General features: G+C 53.9%; 1 protein-coding gene across 1 annotated transcript in view; it reads left to right on the top strand.

The window, feature by feature from the left end:
• Nucleotides 1–1,427: 1,427 nt before the first annotated feature.
• CPSF1 (cleavage and polyadenylation specific factor 1) overlaps nucleotides 1,428–10,626 on the top strand; it is a 124,350-nt gene continuing 115,151 nt past the window's right edge. Inside the window, exons 1-4 of the mRNA XM_068999090.1 lie at nucleotides 1,428–1,634; nucleotides 1,758–1,785; nucleotides 4,544–4,677; nucleotides 8,559–8,639. Coding sequence (XP_068855191.1) covers nucleotides 1,491–1,634; nucleotides 1,758–1,785; nucleotides 4,544–4,677; nucleotides 8,559–8,639 — 387 coding nt within the window. The 5' untranslated portion in view covers nucleotides 1,428–1,490. The remainder of the gene's footprint in view (nucleotides 1,635–1,757; nucleotides 1,786–4,543; nucleotides 4,678–8,558; nucleotides 8,640–10,626) is intronic.

The following is a 10,626-nucleotide window of genomic DNA, read 5'->3' as shown; positions in this document are numbered from 1 at the left end:
TCTTTGGTGGGTCTGAGGGGTCCTTTTGGGGGGGTCCAGGGGTTCGTAAGGGGATAATTGGGATTGAGGGGGTTTGAGGGGTCTGAGGGGAAATTTGGTGGGGTCCGTGAGGAGGAGATGGAGGAGGGGGGCTGAAAGGGAAGAATTTAGGGGGTACTTTGAGGGTGTCGAGGGATCCATGAGGGGGAGATTTGGGGGTCCGTGAGGGGAAAATGGGGGAAGTGAGGGGGGAGGTTTGGGGGGTCCCTTTGGGGTGTTGTGAGGGCGGATTTGGGGGTCCGTGAGGGGAAAATGGGGGGAGGTTTGGAGGGTCCTTTCGGGGTGTTGTGAGGGGGAATTTGGGGGGAATTGAGGGGAAATTGGGGGGGAGGTTTAGAGGGTCCCTTTGGGGTGTTATGAGGGGGGATTTGGGGGGAATTGAGGGGAAAATGGGGGGAGTGAGGGGGGAAGTTTGGGGGGTCCCTTTGGGGTGTTGTGAGGGGAGATTTGGGGGGAATTGAGGGGAAAATGGGGTGAAGTTTGGGGGGTCCCTTTGGGGTGTTGTGAGGGGAGATTTGGGAGTCCGTGAGGGGAAAATGGGGGGAGTGAGGGGGGAGGTTTGGGGGGTCCCTTTGGGGTGTTCTGAGGGAGCATTTGGGGGGAATTGAGGGGAAAATGGGGGCGAGTGAGGGGGGAGGTTTGGGGGGTCGCTTTGGGGTGTTGTGAAGGGGAATTTGGGGGGAATTGAGGGGAAAATGGGGTGGAGGTTTGGGGGGTCCTTTTGGGGTGTTGTGAGGGGGGATTTGGGGGTTTGTGAGGGGAAAATGGGGTGTTGTGAGGGGGGAGGTTTGGAGGGTCCCTTTGGGGTGTTGTGAGGGGGGATTTGGGGGGAATTGAGGGGAAAATGGGGTGGAGGTTTGGGGGGTCCCTTTGGGGTGTTGTGAGGGGGGATTTGGGGGTCTGTGAGGGGAAAATGGGGGGAGTGAGGGGGGAGGTTTGGGGGGTCCCTTTGGGGTGTTGTGAGGGGGGATTTGGGGGAATTGAGGGGAAAATGGGGGGAGTGAGGGGGGAAGTTTGGGGGGTCCCTTTGGGGTGTTGTGAGGGGGGATTTGGGGGGAATTGAGGGGAAAATGGGGGAGAGTGAGGGGGGAAGTTTGGGGGGTCCCTTTGGGGTGCTGTGAGGGGGGATTTGGGGGGAATTGAGGGGAAAATGGGGGTCCCTTTGGGGAGACGTTTTGGGGGTTCCTTTGGGGTGTCCACGAGGAGGGAAACGTGAGGTTGGGGGAGCTTTGGGGGGGATTTTTGTGAGGCTTGCTTTGCGCTCCCCCATTTTTTTGGGTGATTCCTCCCTTTTTTTACACCAACCCCTCCCTTTTTTCCTTTTATTTTTCCATGCTAATTCTCTCTTTTTTTTTATTTCTTTTCGCCTCCCCTCGCAGCCCCGCCGTGCCCCACCCCCCCAGGAGGGATTTTGGGGTGTTTCTTTGGGGTTTTTTTGGGGTGTGGGGACCATGTACGCCGTGTACAAGCAGACCCACCCTCCCACGGGGCTGGAATTTTCCCTTTATTGCCACTTTTTCTCGGCGGCCGAGCGGAACCTGGTGGTGGCCGGCACCTCCCAGCTCTTCGTCTACCGCCTCAACCACGACCCCGAGGTGACCCCCCAAAAACTGACCCCCTGCCCCCCCCCCAAAAAAAACCCCAAAACCACCCCCCAATCCCCCCGACCCCTGGCGTTTTGGGGCTGATTAAAGGTTTCGCGTCGGTTTCTCTTGCAGGCGGCGGGAAAAGGCGACAGGAATGGGGGTGAGTGAGCTCTTTTTGGGGGGATTTAGTCCTTTTTGGGGGGATTTAGTCCTTTTTGGGGGGATTTAGTCCTTTTTGGGGGGGATTTAGTCTTTTTTGGGGGGATTTAGTCCTTTTTAGGGTGATTTAGTCCCTTTTAGGGTGATTTAGTCCCTTTTGGGGGGATTTAGTCCTTTTTGGGGGGATTTAGTCCCTTTTGGGGGGATTTAGTCCTTTTTGGGGGGATTTAGTCCTTTTTGGGGGGATTTAGTCCTTTTTGGGGTGATTTAGTCCTTTTGGGGGGATTTAATCCTTTTTGGGGTGATTTAGTCCTTTTTGGGGTGATTTAGTCCCTTTTGGGGTGATTTAGTCCTTTTTGGGGTGATTTAGTCCTTTTTGGGGGGATTTAGTCCCTTTTGGGGGGATTTAGTCCTTTTTGGGGTGATTTAGTCCCTTTTGGGGGGATTTAGTCCCTTTTGGGGGGATTTAGTCCTTTTTGGGGTGATTTAGTCCTTTTTGGGGGGATTTAGTCCCTTTTGGGGTGATTTAGTCCTTTTTGGGGTGATTTAGTCCTTTTTGGGGTGATTTAGTCCTTTTTGGGGTGATTTAGTCCTTTTTGGGGGGATTTAGTCCCTTTTGGGGTGATTTAGTCCCTTTTGGGGGGATTTAGTCCCTTTTGGGGGAATTTAGTCCTTTTTGGGGTGATTTAGTCCTTTTGGGGGGATTTAATCCTTTTTGGGGTGATTTAGTCCTTTTTGGGGTGATTTAGTCCTTTTTGGGGGGATTTAGTCCCTTTTGGGGGGATTTAGTCCTTTTTGGGGGGATTTAGTCCCTTTTGGGGGGATTTAGTCCCTTTTGGGGTGATTTAGTCCTTTTTTGGGCAATTTCCCCCTTTTTGGGCGGATTTCCCACTTTTTGGGCTGATTTTCTCCCCTTTTTGGGCTGATTTCCCCCTTTTTGGGCTGATTTCCCCCTTTTTTGAGTCCTTTTTGGGGGGATTTAGTCCTTTTTGGGGGGATTTAGTCCTTTTTAGGGGGATTTAGTCCTTTTTGGGGGGATTTAGTCCTTTTTGGGGGGATTTAGTCCTTTTTAGGGCTGATTTCCCCCTTTTTGGGCTGATTTCCCCCTTTTTGGGCTGATTTTCTCCCCCTTTTTGGGCTGATTTTCTCCCCTTTTTGGGCTGATTTTCTCCCCTTTTTGGGCTGATTTCCCCCTTTTTTGGGCAATTTCCCCCTTTTTGGGCTGATTTCCCCCTTTTTGGGCTGATTTTCTCCCCTTTATGGGCTGATTTCCCCCTTTTTTGGGCAATTTCCCCCTTTTTGGGCTGATTTCCCCCTTTTTTGGGCAATTTTCCCCTTTTTGGGCTGATTTCCCCCTTTTTTGAGCTGATTTCCCCCTTTTTGGGCTGATTTCCCCCTTTTTTGGGCAATTTCCCCCTTTTTAGGGCTGATTTCCCCCTTTTTGGGCTGATTTCCCCCTTTTTTGGGCAATTTCCCCCTTTTTAGGGCTGATTTCCCCCTTTTTGGGCTGATTTCCCCCTTTTTTTGGCAATTTCCCCCTTTTTGGGCTGATTTCCCACTTTTTGGGCTGATTTTCTCCCCTTTTTGGGCTGATTTCCCACTTTTTGGGCTGATTTTCTCCCCTTTTTGGGCTGATTTTCTCCCCTTTTTGGGCTGATTTCCCCCTTTTTGGGCTGATTTCCCCCTTTTTGGGCTGATTTCCCCCTTTTTGGGCTGATTTTCTCCCCCTTTTTGGGCTGATTTTCTCCCCTTTTTGGGCTGATTTCCCCCTTTTTTGGGCAATTTCCCCCTTTTTGGGCTGATTTCCCCCTTTTTGGGCTGATTTTCTCCCCTTTATGGGCTGATTTCCCCCTTTTTTGGGCAATTTCCCCCTTTTTGGGCTGATTTCCCCCTTTTTGGGCTGATTTTCTCCCCTTTATGGGCTGATTTCCCCCTTTTTTGGGCAATTTCCCCCTTTTTGGGCTGATTTCCCCCTTTTTTGGGCAATTTTCCCCTTTTTGGGCTGATTTTCTCCCCTTTTTTAGGCTGATTTCCCCCTTTTTTGAGCTGATTTCCCCCTTTTTGGGCTGATTTCCCCCTTTTTGGGCTGATTTTCTCCCCTTTATGGGCTGATTTCCCCCTTTTTTGGGCAATTTCCCCCTTTTTGGGCTGATTTCCCCCTTTTTGGGCTGATTTTCTCCCCTTTATGGGCTGATTTCCCCCTTTTTTGGGCAATTTCCCCCTTTTTGGGCTGATTTCCCCCTTTTTTGGGCAATTTTCCCCTTTTTGGGCTGATTTTCTCCCCTTTTTTAGGCTGATTTCCCCCTTTTTTGAGCTGATTTCCCCCTTTTTGGGCTGATTTCCCCCTTTTTGGGCAATTTCCCCCTTTTTAGGGCTGATCCCCCTTTTCCCACTTCCCCCCTCCTTCCCAGCCTTTGGGTGGGGGGGCTCCCCACCTTATCCATACCCCCCCAAGGTGACCCCAATTTGGGAATCCCCCCCTCAACCCCCTCGGGGGGGGGGGGGGTCTCTACCCCAATTTTGGGATCCCAATTAACAATCCCAGGGGGGAGACCCCCCCAAATTAATTAGGGGTGGGCAGGACAAGGATCAGGAACGAGCAGGAAAATCCCAATCCGTGGAATCCCCCCCGATTTGGGGCAGTTCCCAATCTCGGGGTGGGGGTTGGGGGGGGTTCCCATCTTTGTAGGGCTCTGGGAATGCTGCCTCCCAAAAAAACCCCTAAAAAACCCCAAAAACCCCCAAATTTTCTCGTGCAGAGGGCAAAGGGCACCGGGAGAAGCTGGAGCTGGTGGCCTCGTTCTCGTTTTTTGGGAATGTGATGTCCATGGCCAGCGTGCAGCTGGCCGGGGCCAAGAGGGACGCGCTGCTGCTCAGCTTCAAGGACGCCAAGGTGGGGCCAAAAACCCTAAAAAAACCCAAAAAACCCCAAAAAAACCCACATTTGGGGGTGGGGGGGCACGCCAAAAATCCCAGAAAACCCAAAAAACCCCCAAAAAAACCACGTTAGGGGGTGGGGGGGCACGCCAAAAAGCCCAGAAAGCCCAAAAATCCCGAATTTGGGGGTGGTGGGGGGTGCCAAAAAGCCCAAAAAACCCAAAAAAACCCCAAAAAAACCACGTTAGGGGGTGGGGGGGCGCCAAAAAGCCCAGAAAACCCAAAAAACCCACATTTGGGGGTGGTGGGGGGCATGCCAAAAAGCCCAGAAAACCCAAAAATCCCGAATTTGGGGGTGGTGGGGGGGTGCCAAAAAGCCCAGAAAACCCAAAAAAAACCCAAAAAAAACCACGTTAGGGGGTGGTGGGGGCACGCCAAAAACCCCAGAAAACCCAAAAACCCCGAATTTGGGGGTGGTGGGGGCATGCCAAAAATCCCAGAAAACCCAAAAAACCCCAAAAAAACCACATTTGGGGGTGGTGGGGGCACGCCAAAAATCCCAGAAAACCCAAAAAACCCCAAAAAAACCACATTTGGGGGTGGGGGAGGGGCATGCTAAAAAGCCCAGAAAACGCAAAAAACCCCACATTTGGGGGTGGGGGGGGCACGCCAAAAAGCCCAGAAAACGCAAAAATCCCGAATTTGGGGGTGGTGGGGGGGCGCCAAAAAGCCCAGAAAACCAAAAAAAACCCAAAAAAAACCACGTTAGGGGGTGGGGGGGCGCCAAAAAGCCCAGAAAACCCAAAAAACCCCAAAAAAACCACATTTGGGGGTGGGGGAGGGGCATGCTAAAAAGCCCAGAAAACGCAAAAAACCCCACATTTGGGGGTGGGGGGGGCACGCCAAAAAGCCCAGAAAACGCAAAAATCCCGAATTTGGGGGTGGTGGGGGGGCGCCAAAAAGCCCAGAAAACCCAAAAAACCCCAAAAAAACCACATTTGGGGGTGGGGGGGCACGCCAAAAACCCCAAAAAACCCCACATTTGGGGGTGGTGGGGGCACACCAAAAAGCCCAGAAAACCCAAAAAACCCCAAAAATCCACATTTGGGGGTGGGGGGGCATGCCAAAAAGCTCAGAAAACCCAAAAAAAACCCAAAAAAACCACTTTTGGGGGTGGGGGGGGGCACGCCAAAAAGCCCAGAAAACCCAAAAAACCCAAAAAAACACATTTAGGGGTGGGGGGGGCACGCCAAAAAGCCCAGAAAACCAAAAAAATCCCACATTTGGGGTTGGGGGGGCACACCAAAAACCCCACATTTGGGGGTGGGGGGGGCACGCCAAAAAGCCCAGAAAACCCAAAAACCCCGAATTTCGGGGTGGGAGGGCACCTCAAAAAACCCCAAAAAAACCCCGAATTTGGGGGTGGGGGGGGGCACATCAAAAAACCACATTTGGGGGTGGGGGGGGCACACCAAAAAGCCCAGAAGACCCAAAAAAATCCAAAAACCTACATTTGGGGGTGGGGGGGCACGCCAAAAAACCCAGAAAACCCAAAAAAACCCACATTTGGGGGTGGGGGGGGCATGCCAAAAACCCCAAATTTGGGGGTGGGGGGCACCCAAAAAACCCCAAAATTGGGGACTGGGGGGACACCCCAAAACCCCCGAATTTGGGGGTGGGGGAGGACACCCCAAAAAACCCAAAAACCCAAAACCCCCGAATTTGGGGGTGGGGGGACACCCCAAAAACCCCGAATTTGGGGGTGGGGGAGGACACCCCAAAAAACCCAAAAACCCCGAATTTGGAGGTGGGGGGACACCCCAAAAACCCCGAATTTGGAGATGGGGGGGACACCCCAAAAACCCCGAATTTGGGGGTGGGGGGGACACCCCAAAAAACCCAAAAACCCCGAATTTGGAGATGGGGGGACACCCCAAAAACCCCGAATTTGGGGGTTGGGGGACACCCCAAAAACCCCAAATTTGGGGGTGGAGGGGCACCTCAAAAACCCCAAAAAACCCGAATTTGGGGGTGGGGAGGAGGAGGGGCGGTTCCCATGGGAACGGCTGGGTCTGGGTTTTGGGGGGGCTCACCCCAAAACCCCCCTGGGGGTGTCCTTAATTATTTTGGGGTGTTTTAAATCATTTTTGGGTGGGGTTTTAATGATTTTTAGGGTGTTTTAAATGATTTTTGGGGGGGTTTTAATGATTTTGGGGGGCTGTCACTCATTTTTGGGGTCTCTGGTCCCTTTGGGATCTGCTGCTCCTTGGATTTGGGGGGGCTCAGGTGGGGCTGGGGCACCCCAAAACCCCCCTGGGGGGTGTCATTAATTATTTTGGGGTGCTGTTAATGATTTTTGGGGTTTTTTAATGATTTTTGGGGTTTTTTAATGATTTTTGGGGCGTTTTTAATGATTTTTGGGGGGTTACTCATTTTGGGGTGCTGTTACCCATTTTGGGGTGCCTTTAACAAATTTGGGGTGCTGTTACTGATTTTGGGGTCCTGATACCCAATTTGGGGTCCCATTGATAATTTTGGGGTCCTGTTGATAATTTTGGGGTCTGATTGCTAATTCCGGGGTCCCGTTGATAATTTCGGGGTCCCGTTGATAATTTCGGGGTCCCAGTGATAATTTTGGGGTGCCGTTGTTAATTTCGTGGTCCTGTTGGTAATTTTGGGGTGCCGTTGATAATTCCGGGGTCCCATTGCTAATTTTGGGGTGCCGTTGCTAATTTTGGGGTCCCGTTGGTGATTTTGGGGTGCCGTTGATAATTCCGGGGTCCCATTGCTGATTTTGGGGTCCCGTTGCTGATTTTGGGGTCCCATTGCTGATTTTGGGGTCCCGTTGGTGATTTTGGGGTCCCGTTGGTGATTTTGGGGTGCCGTTGATAATTCCGGGGTCCTATTGCTAATTTTGGGGTCCTGTTGCTGATTTTGGGGTCCCATTGCTGATTTTGGGGTCCCGTTGATAATTCCGGGGTCCCATTGCTAATTTTGGGGTCCCATTGCTGATTTTGGGGTCCCATTGCTGATTTTGGGGTCCCATTGCTAATTTTCGGGTGCCGTTGATAATTCCGGGGTCCCATTGCTAATTTTGGGGTCCCATTGCTGATTTTGGGGTCCCATTGCTGATTTTGGGGTCCCATTGCTAATTTTCGGGTGCCGTTGATAATTCCGGGGTCCCATTGCTAATTTTGGGGTCCCATTGCTGATTTTGGGGTCCCGTTGGTGATTTTGGGGTCCCGTTGATAATTCCGGGGTCCCATTGCTAATTTTGGGGTCCTGTTGCTGATTTTGGGGTCCCATTGCTGATTTTGGGGTGCCGTTGATAATTCCGGGGTCCCATTGCTAATTTTGGGGTCCCATTGCTGATTTTGGGGTCCCATTGCTGATTTTGGGGTGCCGTTGATAATTCCGGGGTCCCATTGCTAATTTTGGGGTCCTGTTGCTAATTTTGGGGTCCCGTTGCTGATTTTGGGGTCCTGTTGGTGATTTTGGGGTGCCGTTGATAATTCCGGGGTCCCATTGCTGATTTTGGGGCGCCGTTGACAATTCCGGGGTCCCGTTGCTGATTTTGGGGTCCCGTTGACGATTCTGGGGTCTCGTTGATAATTCCGGGGTCCCATTGCTAATTTTGGGGTCCTGTTGCTGATTTTGGGGTCCCATTGATAATTTTGGGGTCCCGTTGGTGATTTTGGGGTGCGGTTGCTGATTTTGGGGTCCCGTTGCTAATTTTGGGGTGTGGTTGCTAATTCTGGGGTGCCGTTGGTGATTTTGGGGTGCGGTTGCTGATTTTGGGGTGCCGTTGATAATTCAGGGGTCCCATTGATAATTTTGGGGTGCGGTTGCTGATTTTGGGGTGCGGTTGCTGATTTTGGGGTGTCCTTGTCCCCCCAGCTCTCGGTGGTGGAGTACGACCCCGGCACCCACGACCTCAAGACGCTCTCCCTGCACTACTTCGAGGAGCCCGAGCTGCGGGTGGGTCTCTGCCAGCACCCCAAATTCCCTGGGGTCCCCTGGGATGGGATTTTGGGGTTCCCTCTGATCCCAGGGTTACCCCAAATCCTCTGGGATTCCCTCGGGATGGGTTTTGGGGTTCCCTCTGATCCCAGGGTCTCTGCCAGCACCCCAAATTCCCTGGGGTCCCCTGGGATGGGTTTTAGGGTTCCCTCTGATCCCAGGGTCTCTGCCAGCACCCCAAATTCCCTGGGGTCCCCTGGGAGGGATTTTGGGGTCCCCTCTGATCCCAGGGTCTCTGCCAGCACCCCAAATTCCCTGGGGTCCCCTGGGAGGGATTGTGGGGTTCCCTCTGATCCCAGGGTCTCTGCCAGCACCCCAAATTCCCTGGGGTCCCCTGGGATGGGTTTTGGGGTTCCCTCTGATCCCAGGGTTACCCCAAATCTTCTGGGATCCCCTCGGGATGGGTTTTGGGGTTCCCTCTGATCCCAGGGTCTCTGCCAGCACCCCAAATTCCCTGGGGTCCCCTGGGAGGGATTTTGGGGTTCCCTCTGATCCCAGGGTCTCTGCCAGCACCCCAAATTCCCTGGGGTCCCCTGGGATGGGTTTTGGGGTTCCCTCTGATCCCAGGGTCTCTGCCAGCACCCCAAATTCCCTGGGGTCCCCTGGGAGGGATTTTGGGGTTCCCTCTGATCCCAGGGTCTCTGCCAGCACCCCAAATTCCCTGGGGTCCCCTGGGAGGGATTGTGGGGTTCCCTCTGATCCCAGGGTCTCTGCCAGCACCCCAAATTCCCTGGGGTCCCCTGGGATGGGTTTTGGGGTTCCCTCTGATCCCAGGGTCTCTGCCAGCACCCCAAATTCCCTGGGGTCCCCTGGGAGGGATTTTGGGGTCCCCTCTGATCCCAGGGTCTCTGCCAGCACCCCAAATTCCCTGGGGTCCCCTGGGAGGGATTGTGGGGTTCCCTCTGATCCCAGGGTCTCTGCCAGCACCCCAAATTCCCTGGGGTCCCCTGGGATGGGTTTTGGGGTTCCCTCTGATCCCAGGGTTACCCCAAATCTTCTGGGATCCCCTCGGGATGGGTTTTGGGGTTCCCTCTGATCCCAGGGTCTCTGCCAGCACCCCAAATTCCCTGGGGTCCCCTGGGAGGGATTTTGGGGTTCCCTCTGATCCCAGGGTCTCTGCCAGCACCCCAAATTCCCTGGGGTCCCCTGGGATGGGTTTTGGGGTTCCCTCTGATCCCAGGGTCTCTGCCAGCACCCCAAATTCCCTGGGGTCCCCTGGGAGGGATTTTGGGGTTCCCTCTGATCCCAGGGTCTCTGCCAGCACCCCAAATTCCCTGGGGTCCCCTGGGAGGGATTTTGGGGTTCCCTCTGATCCCAGGGTCTCTGCCAGCACCCCAAATTCCCTGGGGTGCCCTGGGATGGGTTTTGGGGTTCCCTCTGATCCCAGGGTCTCTGCCAGCACCCCAAATTCCCTGGGGTCCCCTGGGAGGGATTTTGGGGTTCCCTCTGATCCCAGGGTCTCTGCCAGCACCCCAAATTCCCTGGGGTGCCCTGGGATGGGTTTTGGGGTTCCCTCTGATCCCAGGGTCTCTGCCAGCACCCCAAATTCCCTGGGGTCCCCTGGGAGGGATTTTGGGGTTCCCTCTGATCCCAGGGTCTCTGCCAGCACCCCAAATTCCCTGGGGTCCCCTGGGATGGGATTTTGGGGTCCCCTCTGATCCCAGGGTCTCTGCCAGCACCCCAAATTCCCTGGGGTCCCCTGGGAGGGATTTTGGGGTTCCCTCTGATCCCAGGGTCTCTGCCAGCACCCCAAATTCCCTGGGGTCCCCTGGGAGGGATTGTGGGGTTCCCTCTGATCCCAGGGTCTCTGCCAGCACCCCAAATTCCCTGGGGTCCCCTGGGATGGGTTTTGGGGTTCCCTCTGATCCCAGGGTCTCTGCCAGCACCCCAAATTCCCTGGGGTCCCCTGGGAGGGATTTTGGGGTTCCCTCTGATCCCAGGGTCT

Source organism: Aphelocoma coerulescens, unplaced genomic scaffold (assembly GCF_041296385.1).
Source record: "Aphelocoma coerulescens isolate FSJ_1873_10779 unplaced genomic scaffold, UR_Acoe_1.0 HiC_scaffold_221, whole genome shotgun sequence".
NCBI lineage: Eukaryota > Metazoa > Chordata > Aves > Passeriformes > Corvidae > Aphelocoma > Aphelocoma coerulescens.
This window is presented reverse-complemented; position numbering and strand designations above follow the sequence as displayed.